The sequence below is a fragment of the Balaenoptera acutorostrata genome, chromosome 1, assembly GCF_949987535.1.
Source record: "Balaenoptera acutorostrata chromosome 1, mBalAcu1.1, whole genome shotgun sequence".
NCBI classification, from domain to species: domain Eukaryota; kingdom Metazoa; phylum Chordata; class Mammalia; order Artiodactyla; family Balaenopteridae; genus Balaenoptera; species Balaenoptera acutorostrata.
Window position 1 is genome coordinate 43,388,094 of NC_080064.1, and position 25,442 is coordinate 43,413,535.

The window sequence follows — 25,442 nt, forward strand, 5'->3', positions numbered from 1 at the left end:
ATCATTCGTCATCAGGGAAATGCAAATCAAAACCACAATGAGATACTATTTCACACCCACTAGGATGGCCAGAATTGAAAAATCAGATAGTAACAATTATTTGAGAGGATGTGGAGAAATCCACATCCTCACACACTGCTGGTGGGAATATAAAATGGTACAGCTGCTTTGGAAATAGTCTGGCAGTTCCTCAAGCAATTAAACATAGAGTTACTATATGACCTGATATATCCAGCAGAAATGAAAACACGTATCCACACAAAAACTTATACATGAATGTTTATAGCAGGATTATTTATAATAGTCAAAAGGTGGAAACAACCTAAATGTCCATCAACGGATAAACAAAATGTGGTTTAACAATAAAACTGAGTATTATTCGGCCATAAAAAGTAATGAAGTACTGATACTTACTACACTTGGATAAACTTCAAAAACATTATGTTAAATGAAAGAATCCAGCAACAAGAGTCCACGTATTATATGATTACATTCATACAAAGTCCAGAATAGGAAAATCTATTGAGACAGAAAGTAGATTAGTGGTTGCTTAGGGCTGGGGGAAGCATGGAGGAGAAGGGATGATACCTAAAGGGTAAGGGATTGCTTTTTCACGTGATACAAATGCTTTAAAATTGACCATGGTGATGGTGGCACATGACTATAAACAGACTAAAAACCACTGAATTGTACATTTTAAATGGATAAATTGTATAATATGTGAATCATACATCAATATGGCTGTTTAAAAAGTAATTTTTTTTTAATTTTAAAGAAATAGGACTTCCCAGGTGGCGCAGGGGTTAAGAATCTGCCTGCCAATGCAGGGGACAGGGGTTCAATCCCTGGTCCGGGAAGATCCCACATGCCACAGAGCAACTAAGCCCATGAGCCACAACACTGAGCCTGTGCTCTAAAGCCCGTGAGCTACAACTACTGAGCCCGCGCACCACAACTACTGAAGCCTGAGCGCCCTAAAGCTCACACGCCACAACTACTGAGCCCACGCACCACTACTGAAGCCCACGCACTCCAGGGCCCACATGACTCAACGACTGAGCCCGTGTGCTGCAACTACTGAAGCCTGCGCACCTAGAGCCCGTGCTCCACCACAAGAGAAGCCACCGCAATGAGAAGCTGGCACACCGCAACGAAGAGTAGCTCCCACTCGCCGCAACTAGAGAAAGCCCACGCTCAGCAACGAAGACCCAATGCAGCCAAAGAAGAAATAAAAAGAATGAAATAATAGGGCAGGAAGCTCAAAGAACATCTCTTAACAAAAAAACAATTTTTAAACATTTTATAAATTCAGTACCTCTAGTACTTTTATTAAAAGTACTTGAGGACTGGGGCTTCCCTGGTGGCACAGTGGTTAAGAATCCGCCTGCCAATGCAGGGGACACAGGTTCGAGCCTTGGTCCAGTAAGATCCCATATGCCGCAGAGCAACTAAGCCCGTGTGTCACAACTACTGAGCCTGCGCTCTAGAGCCCTCATGCCACCACTACTGAAGCCTGGGCACCTAGAACCCGTGCTTTGCAACAAGAGAAGCCACCACAATGAGAAGTCCGTGCACCGCAATGAAGACTAGCCCCGACTCACTGCAACTACAGGACCCAACACAGCCAAAAATAAACAAATTTATTAAAAAAAAAAAAAAAAAAGAACTTGAGGACTTCCCTGGTGGTGCAGCGGCGGAGAATCCACCTGCCAATGCAGGGGATACGGGTTCAAGCCCTGGTCCAGGAAGATCCCACATGCCACAGAGCAACTAAACCTGTGCACCACAACTACTGGGCCTGCGCTCTAGAGCCTGCGAGCCAAAATTACTGAGCCCGCATGCTGCAACTACTGAAGCCCGCATGCCCAGAGCCCGTGCTCCGCAACAAGAAAAGCCACCACAATGAGAAGCCTGTGCATCACAACAAAGAGTAGCCCCCGCTCACCGCAACTAGAGAAAGCCCACGCGCAGCAACGAAGACCCAACGCAACCAAAAATAAATTAAAATATTTTTTAAGTATTAAAAAAATAAATAAAATAAAAGTACTTGATATGGCTCATATTTCTAAATGCAGATATAGTTCAAAAGATAATTAATTTTTTAGTTAGGTTAAAGGAAAATAAGTCTTGTTTACCTCAAGACATTCTGACTGCAAAGCCCGAGACTCCCATTTTTTCACCCTAGCTCTCAACAATTGTTCATATCTGGAGCACCAGAAATCCCCAGACCTAGCAGTTCTATTTTACTTAGTAAAATAGTTTGTTTTTTAGGGAAAATTTTCTCTGATACACGGTATGATCTTTAGTAATACGATACTGAAGGAACTCCAAGTCCAAACTACCATGTCCAAGAGACTATTAGCTTAAACATAAATACTGGCGTGACGTACACTAACCTAAATAAGCTTAGGTTTTCATAAGCAATAAATTCCTAGAGGTAGCAAAATGTAAAACTACCTTCTATCATGTCTACAAAAACCCTCCACTATAACTTGGTACAACAATCACTTTCTAGAGATGTGGTCTATGCAATGAAAAGTTGATTTTCACGTAAGATGTTGCAGCCTAGAACATATGTTCAGTTATAACCAAGGAATGGCACCATTAATTAGTTCTGTCAGAGCTATTTTGCCCTCAGAAATACAGACTCGTTCAATTTATATAAGCTGTTTACACTACCTAGGTTATAACCCTGGCTCTACCACTTAACAGTAGCTTGACCTTGAACAAGTTACTTCACCTGTGTGCCTAAGTTTTCTCTTTTTATAAAACAAGAATAATAAGGATGATCTGGTTAACAGGTTGTAAGGATTATTGAAAACAGTGCCTGACAAATCATAAGTTCTCAATATGCATTATTATTATCCTCAAACTGACCTCTTCTCTGTCTCTCTCTCTCTCTCTCACACACACACACTCACACACAGATCCCACTGAGTAATTTGCTCCTTTTACATAACAATAGAGGAATGTAATATCATGTGAATGTTCATTTTTATCCCTAAATTTGTCTGAAATATTGTCAATGGCTGTTTACAGGAAGCAGCATAGCAAATGTGCTTTAGAACAGATGTGCCCAGGTTCAAATCTCAAATCTACCACTTACAACACAACCCTGAGTAAGTAATGCAGAAGATTAATCCCTACTCATAGAAAGGCTGTGAATATTAAGTGAAATAATATATGTAAATCACCTAAAAGTACCTACTGCTTATTAGTTTATATTACATCAGTCCTATTCCTTCTCAATAGTGGCATAAGAATGTTTTCCTTCCAGGATCTTTGCATTAATATTTAGCCCACTAGATAGAATTGTTCCACAACTAAAGTAAGACCACACTAAGAAAGGCAGAGAAATCACACATAAAATTAATTAAGTTCACAATTTTCAGTTGTCTTATCATTTTTTTAAGCTCAATATCCATGCAAAATTAGTCATTCATGGCTCATGGCAGGTTTAGAAATTAAAATATGAAGATAAACTATTCCCTCTGTCCCTATCCCAAGAAAGCACATATTTCTGTAATTCCCAAATGCCTTAGTGGATCACTAACTTTAAAAAGTATATTTAAATCAGTGATTCTCAACTTGGGGCAATTTTGTGCCCCAGGAAATTTTTGGCAATGTATGGAAATATTTTGATGGCCCCAGCTGGGAAGAGTGCTACTAGCATCTTGTGGATAAGGACGCTGCAAAACATCCCACAATGCACAGGACAGCCCCCCACACGAAAGAATTATCTGGCCCAAAATGTCAACAGTGCCAAGGTTGAGAAGCCATGATCTTAAAAAAAAAAAGTATTGTAATATAGAAGTTTTCCCCCCAAAAGTATGTTCTTGGCCAAATTTTTACTGAAGACATAACAAGAAATAAGCAGCTTGATTATTTCAGATGGGAAACTCCTGGTACTGTTAAATCCCCATTACAAAATTCCCAATCTAAAGAGGAAGTGAGGCTTACTTTTCTTTGCATAGTTGTACTGCATAAAAACAAGTTTTTAAAAGACCTCCAACCTTTATTATTCTTTTTTTTAAATTGAAGTGTTCTTGCTGTACAATATCAGTTACAATTGTACAATATAGTGATTCACAATTTTTAAAGGTTACACTCCATTTATAGTTATTATGAAATACTGGCTATATTCATGTTGTACAATATATCCTCGTAGCTTATTTTATACATAATATTTTGTACCTCTTAATCCCCTACCACTATATTGCCCCTCCCCCTTCCCTCTCCTCACTGAACCACTAGTTTCTTCTTTGTATCTGTGACTCTGCTTCTTTTTGTTATATTCACTAGCTTGTATTTTTTAGATTCCACGTATAAGTGCTATCATACAGTATTTGTCTTTGTCTGATTTATTTCACTTAGCATAATGCCCTCCAAGTCCATCCACGTTGCTACAAATGGCAAAATTTCATTCTTTTTTATGGCTGAGTAATATTTCCATTGCATATATATACATACCACATCTTCTTTATCCAGTCACCCGTTGATGGACACAGGTTGCTTCCATGTCTTGACAATTGTAAATAATGTTGCTATGAACATTGGGGTGCATGTATCCTTTCAAATTAGTGTTTTTGTGTTTTTTTGGATATATACCCAGGAATGGAATTGCTGGGTTACATGGTAGTTCTATTTTTAATTTTTTGAGAAACCTCCATACTGTTTTTCACAGTGGCTACATCAATTTACATCCAACAGTGTATGGAGGTTCCCTTTTCTCCACATCCTCACCAACATTTGTTATTTGTGTTCTTTTTGATGATAGTCATTCTGACAGGTGTGTGATATCTCATTATGGTTTTGATTTGCATTGTCCCTTATGATTAGCAATGTTGAGCATCTTTTCATGTGCCTGTTGGCCATCTGCATGTCCTCTTTGCAAAAATGCCTATTCAGTTCTTCTGTCCATTGTTTAATCAGGTTGGGTTTTTTTTGATGTTGAGTTATGAGCTATCTATATATGTTGGATATAAACCCCTTATCAGTCATATCATTTGCAAATATTTTCTCCCATTCAGTAGGCTGTCTTTTTGTTTTGTTGATGGTTTCCTTTGCTGTGCAAAAGCTTTATTTAATTAGGTCCATTTGTTTATTTTTGCTTTTATTTCCTTTGCTTTAGGAAACAGATCCAAAAAAATGTTGCTACAATTTATGTCAAAGAGTGTCCTGCCTATGTTTTCTTCTAGGAGTTTTATGGTTTTACGTCTTACATTTAGGTCTTTAATCCATTTGAGTTTATTTTTGTATACGGTATTAGAGAATGTTCTAATTTCATTCTTTTACATGTAGATGTCCAGTTTTCCCAGCACCACTTACTGAAGAGACTGTCTTTTCTCCATTGTATATTCTTGCCTCCTTTGTCATAGGCTAACTGACCATAAGTGCATGGGTTTATTTCTGGGCTCTCTATTCTGTTCCATTGATCTATGTGTCTGTTTTTGTGCCAGTACCATACTGCTTTGATTACTGTAGCTTTGTAGTACCAACCATTATTTTTTAATTGCACTTGCAATTCATTAAAGCATTATTTATATCACAAAGTTTCTTATACCTCACTTCTATCTTACTTTTGTACAAAACATTAAAAAGCTCACACTTATGTGATAGGGAAGCACAGTGCATGAGGCCAACTTTCAACAAACATCATTATTATATACCAGGTTAACAATGACCAAAACTTGATAATATACCACGTTGATGGGGAAAAGGTACAAACACTGTTGATGGTATAACCTTTCTGAATGTAAACTGGCAGTATCTATCCAAATTAAAAATATCCTTTGGCCCCAAATTATACCTACTAAAAATTAATGCACATACACATGTGCACAAAGATGTATAAAAGAATATTCACTGCAGCACTGCTGGTAACAACAAAAGATCAGAAACAATATAAAAGTCCATCATTAGGTGGCTAGTTAAATAAATTACAGTATATTCATATAAAGGAATATTCTCAAGTGTTGGAAATAATGAGGGAAATCTGCATGTGCTTGTACAGGACAATCTCCTAGATCAATTACACTAAATAATAATAAGCCACAAAATACGCAGCTTATTCAAAAGAAATATACATACACTCACACTATATATATAGCATATCTTATATATATGTGTGTGTGTGCATATATGTGTGTGTGTATATATATATATATATTTTTTGCAACTACATCACAGACTATTGCTGGAAATACACACAAGAAACATCAAGAATGACTGCCTCTTGGAATGGGATTGAAGGCCAAGAGCAGGATGGAGACTTTCACTGGTGTGTGTGAATTTTTTTTTTAACAGAAGTTTTACAGTCGGTAAGGAAAAGAGCCAGCATAAACCTAAGTCAAAATTCTGAGCCTCAGTATTCTCTAATTTGAAATAATGATAATAATAGTCTAGCTTACTGATTATTGTGAAGATCAAATGAGAGAGCATAAAATGCTTCGTAAATTATAAAGCAGCACACAAAATTATAAATTAGTCCTCTGACTGAATTCTCCAAACCAATTGTGATAATAATTTTTATCATTCTTCTGGCCAATTTCTCTAAACCCAAACACGGGAATGTTTAAGATGAAATGTGAAGATAGATGCCATCTTAGAACACAAATTTTTACCTAACATATAGCTATTTATTTTTTTAATTGAAGTATAGTTGATATCAATATTACATATAGTTATTGATTTCAATTTAAAAGGGTGAATTTTCAAAAACGTTGTCAAATAGAAATGCTAAGTTGGCTGATTACAGAAGAAATACATGCTCACTGTTGAAAAGAAGGTAAGTAAAAATTATAACCATGCTATCATAAAATCTTGGTGTTTTTTCTTCCAGTCTTTTTTCTATGATGCTTAAGTGGATTAGATTATTTGTCTAAATAAAATGTTTCCACTGTACTGTAATACAGCATTCAAATTACATCCCTCAGATTAACAAAAGCTCCTAATAAACATAATTTTTAATGAAGATATAATATTTTATCTTGTTGATGAGACTTCCACTACTTTAAAATGAACTTTTAGTATATGGGTTTGCCTAACGAACTCTGCCTAATTTTTCATTTATTTCTATCAATTCTCCAAATTACCCAGACCTCTATCAATGGATCTTCCCCCCCCCCCCTCCCTACATACCTCCCTCTCCCACCCCTTCTCTCGCTTAAGCCATTTTCCTGATTTTGGTTTCCAGAGTTCCAATTTTATTAAGTCCAAAATTCACAAAACAAAGAAGCATATAACTGTGTTTAAAATTCCTTGAAGAGCAAGTAAAACACCTTAGATTGAGACCTTAAATTAGACTATTAGTGAGAGAGGAGATTAGAACTATGATTCGTTACTAAATAAAGATGCTCAATCTTTTTCTACTACATGTTAGTCTGTTACCATTGTTCTGTCTGCAAATAGAGTGAAAACAAAAGAATACACTCTATTGGACAAACCAACTGTTCCTAATTAATTTTAACTGTGACAGCTCCTCCCAAATGCTGAACATTCCAAGCCATTTTTGAAAACTGTTAAATACTGCTCAAGGAAACAAAGATTTCCTGAATATACTGGACTGTAATTGCAGGCAAAAAAGAAAAATATCATTATCGTGCCTTTCCCATAGTAGGAACTCAAATGGTTTGTCATGTTGAATAAATACTCCTTTTCTGCTTCTGAGAACATGTTGTAATTTTCACACTCTGCCCTGTATTTACCATCATAACTGTTAAACCAGACCGCAAAGGTGATACCCATAGTAACACATACTGTCTACTTTAATTGAAAATAAACACCAAAAACTGAAATTATGGGAGATTTTTTTCCCTCCAATTTCCAAATTTTCTGTAATGCAGTTTTATCACTCTTGCAATTTAAAAACAGCATTAAAAAAAAAGTATCCTTATAGCATGTATTGTTTTTGATCAAATATTAAGATTGTTTTAATTAAGTCCCATTCTAAAGGCTTTTTTATTATTAAAAAAAAGAATCCTTGCTAAATTAAAACAAGAAAACTTCAGCATAAAGCTGAACTGATGGATGATTATTTAAAATACTCATATTATGCCATCTTTCAATAAAACAAAACCTTCCTCATCACCAAGAGCAGTACTTGCGCACCCACAATTGTACTGTCAAGAAACCATGAAAGGTACTGGAGATTCAGAGGCAAAAGATAATGCTTCCATACTCAAGAAGTTTAGTACCTAATTAGGAAAACAAGGCATATACTGAAAAAAAGAATAAAAAATACAAGGGAGCAATGGATATGCCGGGCATGTAGTACACAGAGAAGTACAGTGGACAGATTTTGAAGTCCTACAGACTTTGGTTCAAATCTTAGATCTATCACTTACTAATTTACGTAAATTATTTCCCTCATTTGTAAAATGGAGTGTTAGGTTAAGTGAAGTAAAATTCTTGGCATACAGTAACACCCAAAGGGAAGCTAATAGTATTATTATCATTATTATTAGAGATACAGCCTTAAGGAAGAAATGGGCAATCAGCAAAGTTTAAAAAGAGGAAGCATTAATATTTTTTTGTAATCTGCCACCATAAGCAAAAATCACAAGATCTTTCTCACTCAAGTTTTACTTCTTATTGACAAGAATAGAATACCTAGCGAAGAAAATTAAAATTAAAAAACACTAAGGCTGGACTTCCCTGGTGGCGCAGTGGTTAAGAATCCACCTGCCAATGCACGGGACACGGGTTCGACCCCTGGGCCGGGAAGATCCCACATGCTGCAAAGCAACTAAGCCCGTGCGCCACAACTACTGAGCCTGCGCTCTAGAGCCCACGAGCCACAACTACTGAAGCCCACGCACCTAGAGCCCATGCTCCGCAACAAGAGAAGCCACCACAATGAGAAGCCCGTGCACTGAAACTAAGAGTAGCCCCCGCTCGCTGCAACTAGAGGAAGCCTGCATGCAGCAGCCAAGACCCAATGCAGCCATATATAAATAAGTAAATAAATTTATTTTAAAAAAAACCACTAAGGCTATATAGCACTAAAGTACCGTAGGAAAGTCACCACTAGATCTCCAAATCATAGAATATGATCTATAAAAAAGAATGTTCTTTGGAAAGGTCCTTAGATCAGCTAATTCAAACTCTCCAACTAGAATGTAAGTTCCATGTGTTTTTTGTCTCCAAGCTCCAAGAATTACCATCTATTTTGTTCATTAGTATATCCTCAGTACCTAGAATAATTCCTAGTACATAATAAATGGTCAGTACATATTTGTTGAATGAATATTAAAGCTAAGAAAACTGAGGCCTGGAGACTTAATGCCATACAGTTAGCTCCTGACAGAGCTGGGAATGAAACTAACATTTCATTATTCTAATAGTCTATCCTGTCTAGAAGCTAGACCATGATAATTTACATAATTTATTTTGGTGGTTGGGGAGTTGGAGGGTTGGTTGGCAGGCAGGAGAAAGAGGAAGGAAAGAGTAAATTAAAATATTTTTCAGGTGTTTTTCCCCCAACTGTTAGTTTTGCTTAGTTGATAAAGGCAAAAAATTATACACAAGACAATCCCAGTACAGTGCATAGCACATAAAAGGTACTTAACAAATATTGGTTGAATGAATGAACCTACTCCAAAACTATTATCATCTCATGATCAGAGGCAGAAACTAACTTCAGCATCAGTTTAATCTTTGTAACTGTCATACAGCCCTTTAGAACTTTCAGCCATTCATAAGACAAACAGTTATTAATCACTTTCTTCCAGATGGGCACTGAGGGAAACAGATGAATTGAAAGATGTCCCTGCCCTGGAGGATCTCACTTGAGTATAGCTATGTCTAAATGTGTGCTGGGGCAGGGGGGAGATGGTGACATAAACAAATCAATAATGAATGTGAAACCAGGGTGCACTGTTATCTCAGTTTATTTGCCTCAAGCAGTTAAAAAATTAAATTAAAAAACACAAATCAGCGAAGTTTTTAAATAACAAGGAGGCACATTAGGCATATACTAACACTTGGGAAGTTTCTTTTTCCTGTGCCTTTACAATATACCTTATTGCCTCTTAATGTCTTAAAATCAAAATATTCTAAACTGACTTATTTGGCTATTCAATATAAATGAACCATCAGTGTTTGTTCTCTTATATGTGAAATAATGAAGGATAATACTCCTGATTCAGTATTAACTTTGTGTAGATGTTAATATTTAAATATATAACCACAAGAACATATTTAAATTACTTAACTGTCTATAAAATTGACAGAGCCTGAAGAAAATATCCAGAGATGATAGTAAATAGAAACTGAAAACATGGTCTTACCCAAGGAGAGAATAAAGTATGCACACAATTAAGAAGCAAATCTACAGAAGTCCTCAGGGGAACAAAATCTTCAAGAGGGGAGAATTCCCGCTGGAATTGGCCAAAAGAGCCAGAAAGCAACAGCCTGCCAACAGGATCTTGCTTAATGCATATCACTAACTAGACTTAAAAAGTGAACACCCAAAAGTCAATATTGTCATTCCCCGAATCTGAGTTTTCAGGAGGACCCTTCCAAAGAGATTGGCTACCAAGATTAAATCACCATTTTCCAAGTATTCTTCCCCAACATCTGCTTGTCAAAATAGGATAAGCAACACCAAATAAACTGGGAAAGAAACAGACTTCACTTATGAAGCTGAAAATTCCTGCAAGCCGAAGTTAGTTATGCTAACTGAGGCACAAGTTATTAACGTGACTCCTGGTTCCTGGGGAGAACATTTTTCACTCAGTATCTCTATCCTTGAATGCTAGGCAAAAGACCCCCAAAGTCTCTTGATCCCAACACAGGAAACTCTCCCGCCCCAATGTATAACCTATCCCAGTGTTCTGCCTTAGATGCCCTGACGAATCCAGGCCAAGGAGACTACAAGGTGGCGGGGAGATACTACAGGGCAGGCAGGAAGGCTGGGGTGGGCCCCAACGGAGAAGTCCATGGCCACCAGCTCTGCAGAGAACAGGCTGAGAAGGTGAGGCTGGGGTGGTGGTCAAAAGCGGGAAGGGACTGACAGGTGCACATCCCCCTCACCATTCAGGACATCACGGGAAGATTACAATTGGCTTTCTTTACAGAGAGGGAGGAACAAGGCTCCCAGAGTGATGCTGAGCGGTCTTCTGGGAAGCACGAGGACTGACTCTGAAGGAAGCAGAATGGCAAGAGAAAAGACCCTGAGAACAGGTTTTGGTGAAGATTCCCCCAGTACACGTGACCTCTTACGTCCTTCCCAGCACCAAGACTGGTGGGACCATCACACCTGTTCAAGGATGCTTCCCTGTTTTCCGCTTGGACAGCGATAGAGCCCACCGGGTAGGAGTGGTAGCAGAACTGAGGAGGAAAAGACTGAATCGGGGGATCTGACCCAGCAGGAAACCTGATCAGGAGGGGAAGAGGCTGAATCCAGGAAGGGCTAGCAAGGTAAGTACGCGCTCTGGTAGAATGAGACTTATGTGGAAGAGAGACTGACTGGAGAAATCTGCTGGAGAAGGGTTTTCGTCGGACTCCGCTGGGAAAAGGCCGGTTTAGAGAGGAAAGACTGGCTTGGAGGCGACCCTGAGCGCCTGGCTCAGGAAGGTGACTCTGCCTGTCCCGAGGGCGAGCGTCGTGTGGGGCAAGGGCTGACCCGAGGATGAGGCTGATCCGCGAGAGCTCAACAGGAGCTCACCTGGGGTGCTTCTGGCCTGGAAGGAGGAAACTTCCTGGGTGGGTGAAGGGGAACTGGAGTGAGAGGAGCGGGCACACACCAAGCAGGGCGGGGGGCACGGCGGGGTCGGGAGGAGGGGGCGCCGCGTGGGGCGGGGCTGCGGCGCCGACCGGCCGGGGCGGGGTCGCGGCTGCCGCGGTTGAGCTGCCGTCTCGGGATGGCGTCCTCCCCCAGTCACACTCACACTCTCACACACACACACACACACACACACACACACACATACACACACTCACACGCGCGCGCGCTCGCTCTCAGTATCGGCCGCCCCGCCAGGGGCGGAGAGAAACTGCCCAGGTCGGTGAACCATAGGACGGTGGGGGAGGGGGCCGGGGACACCGGCCGTCCGAGCCAGGCGGACTGGCGGGTGGCGTTACCTGTGTCAGAGAGAGCTGGGCCGCCGCAGCCATGGTGTTTCCATCATGCACGGGAGGGGAAGGAAGGACGGGCTGACGGGGGCTCGGGGCGGGGAAGAGGCGGAGGGAGCAGCCGGAGGCGAGGCCCGGGCGGGCGGGCGGGCGTCTCCCCTAACTTCGACAACTTCCCTCCTCTCGCCCGCCCCGCCCCGCCTGGCCCCGCCCATCCCCGCCCCGCCCGACCCCGCCTGGCCCCGCCCTCTGGGCGCAGGCCGCGGCGGCGCCCAAATCCTGGCGCCGGAGGTTTTGCCGCCGGACTGGAGCCTGCCGCTGGGGCCGCCTGAGAAAACCCGGAGCGGAGATGAAATTAAGTCGCACGAGCTGTGGAGGCAGAGACAACTCCAGATTGTCCTGAGAACTTTAAGCAAGTCACCTACCCACTCTAAGCTTCTGCTTGGGAAGAATGGGGGAAATTATACCCAAAGTCCAAGTTGTTTGTGAGGACTAAATGAGATAATGACAGGAAATAATAGTGGTACTTTACATATGCCAGAATCAGTGCTGGACGCTTTATTTTTAAATTGTATAAGTGAAGGAACTGAGACATAAATAAGTTGTTCAAATTAGGAAACTGAAACACAAATATGTGTCATACGTAAGGTCATAAAGCTGATTAGATAGCTGGTGGATTAGAATCCAGGTCAGACTCCAATACTTTTCATTTTAACCATCGGCTATTAGGGGGTGATATCGAAAGAGAAGACTCTTAAATGAAAATCTAGGTGGGAAGGGGAAAGAATACTCTCCTAGCCCACTTGCTGCCTACCATACTCAGACTGTTCAATAAAAAAGCTCAGGGGCCTGCAGCACTCCAACTCCTCCCTTAGTCCACCTGGCAAACCCCTCCTACTTTCTCAAGACACAACTCAAGTATCACCTCCTTTGCAAAACATCTCCTGACCTCCCAAGTCGGAGTTACACACTCTTCTTTTTAACATTTCTTCTCTACCTTATGAAGTCATCATCACTCTAATGACTTTACATCTGTCTACCCACTAGACTGAGAGCTCCTCAATGGCAAGGACTGTTTCTGATATATTTCTATATCCTCAGACACTAGAATGTGTTATGTACTCAGTACAAGGCCTTAGTTCCTGCCAAGTTAAACATAACACAGCCTACACTTTCTCATGCTGCCTTCTTCAGTTGAAATAACCAATCAGTTACTTGAAATCCTCATCCTTAAAGGCTTGGCTTATATGCCACCTACTTCAAGAAACCTTCTAGGAAATTCCACCCCACCTCTTAGTTGCTCTGATATGATCCTTACACTCTGCCTTGTTTTTACGAGTTAGTTGAGGGCTTTTCTATACCCCCACTAGATTGTAAAATCCATGAGAATAGAGGGTTGACTCACAACTACATCCCTCTCACAATCTGGCCTAGCACAGAGTAGGCCTCAATAAACGTCTTTGCCCGGAATGGGTCTTCCTTTCTCAGTCATGTTGGCTTCCCACAACAACAAACCATAACTCTATCAGGCCCACACCCCTGTTAGCATTCTTGTAGTAGTCCCCGTTTGACACACAAGGAGGGCCAACTGAACAAGGCCAAGGATGGAGTTAGCCCCATGTAAGGTTTTAGACCTTTACCACCACAGGCAAACCATCCCAGAAATGCCCTCAGAAATTCCTGACTGTACTCAGACCCCATTTTTACAAGGTCCAGCCAACGAAGAGCCAGCCATGCAGGTCTGGTGAGCAACAACTTACTCAAGAGAGTCTCCTTTGGCCTCTTTTTGCTGTTATTCTTTTTAACTTAAGGGAGAAGGGGAAATAATGTTTTAAATTACTCCTTTTCCACCTGGTACATTTATCAGCTATAACCACCACTGATGTTTCTACTTTAATTTTCTAATTTATATTATCACTTTTGAACTTAACAACTATGAAAGGTAGTAATCATCATACCCACTTTACTGATGAGGTAACTGAAGGTCATAGACAAGAAGTGATTTTCCCAAGGTTATACAGCCAATAACCAAAGCAGTATACCATAGTGGAATAAACAGGGCTTGGACATCAGAAACATCTAGGTTCCAATCCTGTCTCAACTATTTACTACTTGTACAACCTTAGGGTTATTGTGAGGATGAATGAGATAACATATATGGAAATACCTAAAGATGTAGCTACATGGATTTAGTTAAGAAATCTTAAAGTCATGGAATAAATTGCTGCTGGGAGTACAAATTCGCTTGCTATTCAAGGAGACTCCTCCAAACCATATTAGAGCAGGTTTGGGCCTTGGTTAAAATAATAATAATGATAATCAGACCCCTAAGCAAGGGAAGACTACTTGTATGGGAATTGCCCCAGGCTCCCTTCCAGACCACCAATAATTTGTATTGGCTTCCTTCTTTGCTCATTGGTTCTGGTTTAAATTAAAAACTTGACATAGTGGGGGGATGGGAGTGATGGTCCAAACTCCGGAAAAGGCCTAGAACTTCCGGGACTGGATGTTTTTTTAGATGGCACACCAATGAGAGTTTGCAAATTCATGTCCCAGATCTCATCAAAGCACTGGGTCATATCCCAGATGTATTTTAGGACGGTAAAATGTAGCTAATGGAAGATATGTTATGATCTAATTCATTGTAAAACGAATGAGCTTCATGGAGCAGACAAAAAGGACTTATCTGTTTTTTGTGGGGCAACTTAATGTCTCTGGGTCTGTAAGCTTCATATTCTTCATGTGTACATTGGAGATAATAATACCTACCTTGTAGGGATGGCGTAAGGACTAGAAATCATGCATAAATGTCTTATCAAAGAGCCTGGCCTGAAATGGGTGTTCAGTAAGTGGCAGCTATTAATATAAGGATACCATTCTTTTTTTTTTTTTTCTTGATGTGGACCATTTTTAAAGTCTGTATTGAATTTGTTACAGTATTGCTTCTGTTTTTTTTCATGGTTTGGTTTTTTGGCCATGAGGCATGTGGAATCTTAGCTCCTCCACCAGGGATTGAACCTGCACCCTCTGTGGTGAAGTCTTAACCACTGGACCACCAGGGAAGTCCCTATAAGGATACCATTCTTCAACATCACCATTTAACTCTCTACCTGTCAAACAACCCTCCAATTACTAAGTCAGTTTTGCAGATGCATTAACTATTAGAAAGGAATGCTTTGAACAGCTGACACATATATCCCTGTCATTGTTTCTCTAGGTAAAGTTGTGTGCGATGACTTACTTCTGGATACTGATAGCCAACAATTGCTGCCTTAACATACATTATTTCATTTAATCCTCACTATAGGGGTTATTTAATTTTATTTTACAGAAGAGGAATTTGTCCAAATTCATAGTGACAAGGCTAGGAATTATACATAGGTGTTCTGACTCAAATGTGCTTTTTACTAGGGCATGTTGCTGGTGTCCTGCAGACATTGATCACTCCCAAGAAGACTTTATAATATGGAGCTTTTGACCATGGAAAGCTGAAGATGAGGCTATGGATTTATAGTAACCCTAAACCCAAGATGATCTTGAAGAAGAGAACTTAGATCATGAACAGCTTTGTCATCAGCCTATCTTTCCATCTTTCTATCCTACTCTAACTCCACACCCCCTCCCCAATCCATCCTTAAGAGAAACCACAGCTACTTTTATTTCTTTATTTTCCAACTTTGGGAGGTGACTGTCATATCAGGTCTTCATGAACACTGCATGTCTGTGATGTCAGCTTTTAGAAATGCAGGCTGATTGATCAAAACTATGGGGGAAAAAAAACCTGTGAGGAGCCCTCTGCGTATACAAAGAACCAGTTTATTGACATGAGACTTTGAGAAAGCCCTTCTATATAAATAGTGCTAAGCTACAAAAAAAGAAAAAAAAATTATACTACAATTGTAATGGTAATCTGGAGCTCATGCTTCCAAGCTGCTGGTTTCATAAATATAGCCCATTATTGTTCATGTTTGCCCAGGGCAGAAAAAATATGTGAGGCTGCACAATAACAACAATTGTGCTACACAAATAACTGTCCCTGTGCCAGGGACTGGAAAGAACAAGCAGTAAGAGATTTTTAAATGCCACACACACCCAGGGTGTGATAGCACAGTTCAAAATTGTTGTCATTGCTAATTTTTCAGGGCAAGGGGGTGTCCTGGGAAGAGCCTGAATTTAGAACTGGGAAGACCCAGCTTAGTCCAACTTCCTAATTTTGTGGCCTTGGACAAGTCAAAGAACTATACCAAGCCATGGTTTCCTCTCCTTTAAATTGAAGGTAATAATAACACCTACCTGATAGTGCTATTATGATGATTAAACAAGGTTTCATGTGAAAGCAGTTAGCCTGATACCTGGCACACAGCAGACACTACATAAGTGTTAGCTCCTTTTGCTTCCTACTGGAGAATATTTAGGATTTAAGAAGCCGGAAACAAAATAGAAATCATTTTTAAAGATCTTCAGTGAGACCAATAAAGGAACCTGAATATTGAAAAAAAAAAAAGACCTACCTTAAAGTTTTTTTGAATAAAATTTATTCATTTATTAGTAATGTTTACTGAGCTCTGTAGAGTAAGGGAGATTATTACATTTATGTCCCCAAAGTTCCACTGGCTTGTAGCAAGCAAGCAAATACAGTTTTACACTTGTCCTATTTCCTTCCTTTTTCTTTCTTCTTTTCTTTTTTTTTTTTTTTTTTTTTTTTGTCCTTTCCTTATGAAGGGTCCCCAAAGCTATATGAAACAAAAAGAACACCATGGGAAAGAAAATATGTACACTCAAGGCTGCAGGTCCTTTCATCTGCAGATTTCAAAGAATTGTCTCCATCACTAATTACAAGTCCTGCTTTAACATGGGGGAATGCTGAGACACCATCAAATTAAGAAGCTTGCCCTAAATCACAAGGCAAGTCTGCAGATGGGCTACAGACAGAACAAAGCTGTCCTGTTTGCCAGCCTTGGGCTCTAAAGTAGGGCACATGAAGGTCAACAGAGGCTTCAATTAATGAGGAGAAAAGTTTGGGGAATTCTGATTCTGTACCTTTGAATTATTGCAGTGACAAGAGCATGGGCTTTAAAATTTGACTTCAAGTCTCAGCTCAGCCCATTACTAAATATGTAACCGCAGTGAAATCATAAATTAAGTCTTAGTTTCCTTCTCTGTAAAATGGGGATATTAACTCCTACTTCTAGGGGTTTGGGGTAAGTCAAATGATGCAACTTTTGTGAAAGACCTAGCACAGTGTCCTGCTCTTAGAAGGTTCATGTACATGGAGAAAGCTAAGATACCCCACATGCACACATAATGACAAATAGACAACTGTTTCAGTCAAAGATTTTCTAAGCCACAATCACAGTTGTGTCTCAGTGTAAAACGATGACTGTGTATTGAACATCTCATAACACAAATAGAGGATGCCTTGTTCAGGCCTTCATTGCTCTTCTTCTTTGATTCTGTGCTTTCTTTCATAGCCCACATCCAAACTATCAGCAAGTTTTGCTAGCTCAACCTCCAGTATATATCTGAAATTCCAATTCTGTTTTCAAAATATATTCCAGATCTGACCATTTCTCAGTATCTTCACTGCCACCATCACCTTTTTCCTAGACCACTGCTAAAGCTCCTTAACTAATCTCCCCAATTTCATGTTTGCACCTACTCTGTTATCCTTATAATAGACAGAGTGATCTTTTTAAAATGTTCATTAGATCTTATCATTTCCCTGTTTAAAACCCTCCAGGGACTTCTCATCAAACCCCTGACCATTGACCTACAACAGAGCCAGGTCTTTCCAGGTGAAGTATGTGTCAACAAAGCACAGAAGAACAAGTATGTTCTGGGCATGTTGAGATGTTTGGTGGGATGGAGCATGGTGGAGATGGGAGAGGGAGGAGCTAGCAGAGGAAGATGCAGGAGGGAATTTTAGGAAATACCCAGAGGGAATCATGGCTGGGCCAGAAGAGGCTTAGAGAAATGTGTCTGTCTGGAGATTCTCAGAGATGCAAAATCACCACTGGAAGCAAATGGGACAATTATTGTTTTGTGTTGATAGTATTTTCAAATCTAGTGGCCTTGAATTTTTAAAAGCACAATCAGGAACCTATTTTATCCTCCCAAAAGGAAGTCAAGTTTATAGGCCAGGAACCCTAACATCAGGACAGTGGTTAAGAGGATGAGCTTTGTAATCAGACAAATTTGAGATTGAATCAAGGTCTCCACTTAAGCTATAATACCATGGACAAGTTATGTAAAGTCATCAAGCCTCAGTTTTATGCAAACTGTATCAGAGTGATTAAGAAAATTAAATAGTTGATGCTTATAAAGCACTTTGCACAGTGTCTGGCACATGGGAATGGGAATAAGTGCCCTACAAATGGGGACTATCACATTATGATTATGACAATGATGATTAAGGATTTGGTTATCTTTATAACAGTCCCGTGTTCATTAGTTTTACTGATAAACACTGTCTCACCCCTAACAGGGATCTGAAGTAAGTCTGTCAAATTTTAAAAATGTGAGGAGACTGTCCCAATTCACAGCAACATTTGGTACTACAAGACAAAAAAGGGCACATACTTGCACTGGAGACACTATCCACTCTGTCCCCCAGTCCAGAAAATCAAAATATGTAAATAGAATGGTAGCATCATATTTGCATTTAACTGTATATAAATGTAATTATACACCCTCGGTGCTCAGTGTTCGAGAGAGTTTTTTTTTGTTATTTTCAATATTGCCTCTATATGCAAGTCAAAGATTTCAGCTGATGTTCAACCAAAGAAGAAGTATAAGACTTGTAACTGAAAACTACAAAAACATCATTGAAAGAAATTAAAGAAGACCTAAATAAATGGAAACACTTCTCAGGTTCATGGATTAGAAAACTTAATACTCCCTAAACTGATCTACAGATTCAAGGCAAGTCCTATCAGAATCCCACCTAACTTCTTTGCAGAAACTAACAATTCTAAAATTTCTATGGAATTGCAAGGGACTCAATCTTGAAAATGAAGAACAGAGTTGGAAGACTCATAATTCCTGATTTCAAACTTACCATAAAAGTACAGTAATCGGGCTTCCCTGGTGGCGCAGTGGTTGAGAATCTGCCTGCCGATGCAGGTGACATGGGTTCGAGCCCTGGTCTGGGAAGATCCCACGTGCCTCGGAGCAACTGGGCCCGTGAGCCACGACTGCTGAACCTGTGCGTCTGGAGCCTGTGCTCCGCAGCAGGAGAGGCCGCGATAGTGAGAGGCCCGCGCACTGCGATGAAGAGTGGCCCCCGCTTGCCACAACTGGGGAGAGCCCTCGCACAGAAACGAAGACCCAACACAGCCAAAAATAAATAAAGTAATTAATTAATTAAAAAAATAAATAAATAAAACTCTTGCCTTAAAAAAAAAAAAGTACAGTAATCAAGTTAGTGTGGTACTGGCATAAGGGGAGACATATAAATCAATGGAATAGAATTGAGACTTCAAAAATAAGCCTGTACATTTATGGTCCATTGATTTTCCACAGGATTGCCAAGACAATTCAAGTTGGGGCAAGAATAGTCTTTTCAACAAATGGTACTGGGACAACTGGATGTCCACATGCAAAAGAATGAAGTTAAGGAATTCCCTGGCGGTCCAGTGGTTAGGACTCCGTGCTTCCACTGCAGGGGGAAGGAGTTTGATCCCTGGAACTAAGATCCCATATGCTACGCAGCACAACCAAAAATAAATAAATAAATAAATAAAACCACAAACAAACAAACAAAAAGAATGAAGTTAGGCTTCCTCCTCATACCATATACAAAAAGCAACTCAAAATAGATAATTGATACAAATGTAAGACCATAAAACTCTAAGAAGAAAAACATAGATGTAAATCTTCATGACTTTGAATTAGGCAATGATTTCTTAGATGTAACACCAAAAGCATAAGCAGCAAAAGGAAAATAGGTAAATTGAATTTCATCAAAGTTTAAAACTTTTGTGTTTCAAAGGACACCATCAAGAAAGTGAAAAGACAATCCAAGGAATGGGAGCAAATATTTGCAAATCATATATCTGATAAGTGGACTATCCAGAATGTATGAAGAACTCTTACAACTCAACCAATTGAAAATGGGTAAAAGATTTGAGTCAATATTTCTCCAAAGAATATATACAAATGGCCGAAAAGTGCACAAAAAGATGCTCAACATCATTACTCATTTGGGAAATACAAATCAAAACCACAATGAAATACTGCTTCACACCTGCTAAAATGGCTATAATTTTAAAAATGGACAGTAACAACTGTATATCCACATGCAAAATAGTGATGTCGTTGAGATTGTTGCAATATTCAGTGTTGATAAGGATGTGGAGAAATTGGATCCCTCATACATTGCTGGTGGATGTGTAAAATGGTACAGTCACTTTGGAAAACAATTTGGCAGTTCCTCAAACAGTAAAACATAGAGTTACCATAGGCACCAACAATTCTATTCCTAGGTATATAGCTAACATAATTTAAAACGTAGTCACATAAAAATGAATGCTCCGGGCTTCCCTGGTGGCACAGTGGTTGAGAATCTGCCTGCCAATGCAGGGGACACGGGTTCGAGCCCTGGTCTGGGAAGATCCCACATGCCGCGGAGCAACTAGGCCCGTGAGCCACAATTACTGAGCCTGCGTGTCTGGAGCCTGTGCTCCACAACAAGAGAGGCCGCGATAATGAGAGGCCCGCGCACCGCGATGAAGAGTGGCCCCCACTTGCTGCAACTAGAGAAAGCCCTCACACAGAAACAAAGACCCAACACAGCCATAAATAAATAAATAAATAAATAAACCCAAAAGTTTAAAAAAAAAAAAAACAAAAAACACACATTTAAAAAAAAAAAAAGAAAAAAATGAATGCTCCTAGTGGCATTATTCATAATAGCCAAAGATGGAAACAACCCAAATGTTCATCACTGATGAATAGATAAATACATGTGGTATAGCCATACAATGGAGTATTATTATTTGGCAATAAAAAAGAATGAACTACTGATACATGCTGCAACATGGATGAACACTGAAGGAAGGGAAAGAAGCCAGACACAAAAAACCACATATTGTATGAATCCATTTCTATGAAATGTCCAAAAAAGGCAAATCCATGGAGACAGAAAGTAGATTAGCAGTTGCCAGGAGCTGGGGGAAGGGGAAAAGGAGAGTGACTGCTAGTGGGTACACAGTTTCTTTTTGGAGTGATGAAAATGTCCTGTAATTAGATAATGGTGATGGTTGTGCAACTCTGTGAGTACAGTAAAAACCACTTAACTGTACACACACACACACACACACACACACACACACACACACAGGTCATTCTGGCTCTGTGTAAAGGATGGAACGGTGAGGGGCTTCCCTGGTGGTCCAGTGGTAAAGAATCCTCCTTACAGTGCAGTGGACACTGGTTCGATCCCTGTCAGGGAACTAAGATCCCACATGCATTGGGGCAACTAAGCCCGTGCGCCACAGTCACTGAGCTCGCGCTCCTCAATTAGAGCCCACGTGCTGCAAACTACAGAGCCCACGCGACCTGGAGCCTGCGCGCCGCAGTTAGAGAGAAGCCGGAGCACCACAACAAAGAGCCCGCGCGCCTCAACGAAAGATCCCACATGCCTCAACGAAGATATCCTGCGTGCTGCAACTAAGACCCGACGAAGCCAAAAATAAATAAATAAATAAAACAAGAAAAAGGATGGAGCAATGGGGTCAAGGATGGAGGCTTTAGAGATCCTGGTAAGAGTTATTGGAGAGGGCTTCCCTGGTGGCACAGTGGTTGAGAATCTGCCTGCCAATGCAGGGGGCACGGATTCGAGCCTGGTCTGGGAAGATCCCACATGCCGCGGAGCAAATAGGCCCGTGAACCACAATTACTGAGCGTGCGCGTCTGGAGCCTGTGCTCCGCAACAAGAGGCCATGATAGTGAGAGGCCCGCGCACCGCGATGAAGAGTGGCCCCTGCTCGCCGCAACTAGAGAAAGCCCTCACACAGAAACGAAGACCCAACACAGCCAAAAATAAATAAATAAATTTAAAAAAAAAAGTTATTGGAGAGAGGCAAAGGCAGTGGTGATAGACTTAAGAAGACTGATTGCAGGGATATAGAGAAGGCAGTATTACACAATGGTTAAAGTTGTGGGCTTTAAAGGAAAACACACCTTAATTCCAACCTCAGCTCTGCCACTTATGAGTTGTGTGATTTAAGGTTAGTTCCTTAACCTATCTGAACCTCAGTTCCCTCATTTATAAAATGGAGGAGATAAAAATAGATCTACCTTGTAGGGTTATCATGAGGATTTGTTCATTTATTTTAAAAATAGTTATTGAGTCTACTATGTGCTAGACACTGTTCTAGGTACTGAGGATACAACGGTAAACAAAACAAACAAAACTCTGCCTTCATGCAGCTTATATTTCAATGGGGGAAGAGTGACAATTATATAAACTATATATAAAATTATAAATAAATAATATATATTTATAAATTATAAATATAATTTATAAATCATATTTTCTCCTTATTTACTTATGATTGTATACATATATACACATACCTATGAATATGTATATATATAATCATAAGTTGATGGAGAAAAATATATTTGGGAAGGAAGAAAGATAGATGGGAGCTTATATGAGCTTATATGGGAGAGGCTGAGAGTCTAAGGGTGGTCAGAAAAGTCCTCATGGATAAGGAAACATTTGAGAAAAGACTTAAAGTAAGAGACTGACCAAGAGTATATCTAGGATGGGTGGCAATCAAGGTAAAAAGAACAGCAGATGCAAGTATGGTAGCTAGAAGGGGATATGGAGTCAGGAGAGATTTTGTTTTTTAAGGTAAGAAATAACATAGCACTTTTTTAAGCTGATGGGATGATCCTTTGGAAAATGAAGTATTAATTATGTAGGTAAGAGAGAGGATTGCTGGAGCAGAGGGGAAAGGATTGATTTTTAGAGTACCAAAGAGAGGACTGGGTATGCAGGCATGGATGCAGGTGGGTGAGCTATCTGCTGAGAGGGAAAAGAAAGTGGAAGGTGTCAGAAGTTTGAGGAAAGAAAAGGTATGAAATAATCATTTAGGGAAAGTGGATGGACTTTTAAAATAAAATGATTCCCAGGTAGCACTAACAGCCCACATGAGGTTAGTGGTGATGAATTTTAAGAGTCCAGTTGATATAGTTGTGGGTTTTTCTTCATCCACTTTCCCAAAGGTGGAGAGTAAGTGAAGAGTTAGATTGTCCAGCGTAGGGATTTTGTGAAACAAAATAACAAAGCAAGACGGGGCAGGAGAGGAGAGGACATATCAAGGGAATGATGATAACATTGGACCTTGGAAGTGAAGTGGATAAAAAGAGAAGTGAGAGGACATGAAATGGGTAAGGAATGGTGAACAGGGGTTAGGATCACTAGATTGTAGGGCCAAGGGAGGAACCAAAGAACTGTTGGAGTGAGTGAGCTGGAAAGACAAGAGAGGTATAGAAAGATAAGAAAGATTATTGGTAGATTATTAATGAATGGAAACAATCCCTAAAATAATAGTAGTAGGGCTTCCCTGGTGGCACAGTGGTTAAGAATCCGCCTGCCAATGCAGGGGACACGGGTTTGAGCCCTGGTCCGGGAAGATCCCACGTGCCACGGAGCAACTAAGCCGGTGCACCACAACTACTGAGCCTGTGCTCTAGATCCTGTGAGCCACAACTACTGAGCCTGCATGCCACAACTACTGAAGCCCACATGCCTAGAGCCCAGGCTCTGCAACAAGAGAAGGCACCGCAATAAGAAGCCCGTGCACCGCAACGAAGAGTAGCCCCCGCTCGCCGCAACTAGAGAAAGCCGCGCACAGCAACAAAGAGCTAAAGCAGCCAAAAGTAAATAAATAAAATAAATAAATTAAAAAAAAATAGTAGTAGTAAGACCTCAAAGTGCTCACTATGTAGTGGAGAAGACAAGGCAGAATGAAATGAATGCTAAAGACAGGCACATGCAATGGCTGTAGCCAAAAAGAATCTTCAAGTAAGTGTGAGGGTCAGATAAAGGAATGCAGGCAAAGAAGGTGGCATTTGAGATGAGTCTCAAAATGGAGCAAGTATAGAGCATAGCCTGATATATCATAGCAGTTGTACCATGGCAGCGAGTGTTCAGGAAACAATGGCTGGAGCATGGGGTGGGAGCTAAAATGCCAGGCTAATGCCTCAACATTTTATGTAGGTAATAGTGACATTAGGGGCCTTCTATGTAATTGAGTCTACTTATTAGCATGATATGAAGTCATATTGCTTTCTGTATTTTGATCAGTCTAAAGTCTTTCTTTTCCTTTATGTACTTAGGTCATGTTTAGAGTTTTTACATTTCACTAGGATTTTCTGATTGTCCTTTTAAGATCACTTCCCCTCAAATGCACTGATACGGCTGTTTCTTTCCGAACAATGGACTGCCGCATGCCCATTCACTTTCTTTCCAATAGCCTTCAACTCCACCCCCCCAATGTTGGTAGGAAAGCCTGACAGTGATCCCTTATGGGTCTGAAGCTCCTGTGAGAAAGGTGTGGGAAATAGCCTGGATAGGATCAGAATTATGCTGTCCAGAGCATTAGGACCGGTTGCAGCAGATAAGAGTGGAAGGCAAATTGTCATATTCTCCCAAGGTTGAGGAAGACGGAAGGGACACAGTCTCGCAACTGAGGTGTCACAATTTTTTCAGGAACTCAGTATCAATATCAATGATGGGGTCAGTCTCTTTGCAAGCTATATTTATGATGTCATTTGAAGATATCACAACATCTTTCTTCACAGACTAACCAGATAAATGTTGAAACCATTACCTTCTCTGTCATTGTAGCTTTGGCCAAGTCCTTCCCCTCCTCTGGACCCAAGGTGTTATCTTTAAAAAGGGGGCTGCAGTCATCCTTCTCTAGGGTCCCTTCCAACTCTGACATGCTCTAAATTTTCCGTTATCATTTATTCTTTATTAAACTTGTGTGACAGGCGTTTTTCCAAGCATGAGACCCTCTCACCACTTCACTCCGCCTGCCAAACTCCTGTTATGAATTATGCTGGGCTTTTCTTCTGTAAAACATTTGCGAAAAGTTGTGCGTTACAGACGTAGAGAATGGACTTGACACGGGGAGGGGGAAGGGTAAGCTGGGACGAAGTGAGAGAGTGGCATGGACATATATACACTAAAAAATGTAAAAGAGATAGCTAGTGGGAAGCAGCCGCATAGCACAGGGAGATCAGCTCGGTGCTTTGCGACCACCTAGAGGGGTGGGATAGGGAGGGTGGGAGGGAGACGCAAGAGGGAGGAGATATGGGGATATATGTATACATACAGCTGATTCACTTTG

At 40.4% G+C, this 25,442-nt stretch overlaps 1 protein-coding gene across 4 annotated transcripts in view; it reads right to left on the reverse strand.

Annotated features, from left to right (window-relative positions):
• The window catches only part of EPS15 (epidermal growth factor receptor pathway substrate 15), a 160,421-nt gene extending 148,162 nt beyond the window's left edge, over window positions 1-12,259 (reverse strand). For all 4 annotated transcript variants that reach the window (XM_057556973.1, XM_057556970.1, XM_057556967.1 and 1 more), the window contains exon 1: window positions 12,085-12,259. In XM_057556973.1, the coding sequence (XP_057412956.1) occupies window positions 12,085-12,117 (33 nt within the window). In that variant the 5' untranslated portion in view covers window positions 12,118-12,259. The remainder of the gene's footprint in view (window positions 1-12,084) is intronic.
• Between the last annotated feature and the right edge of the window lie 13,183 nt (window positions 12,260-25,442).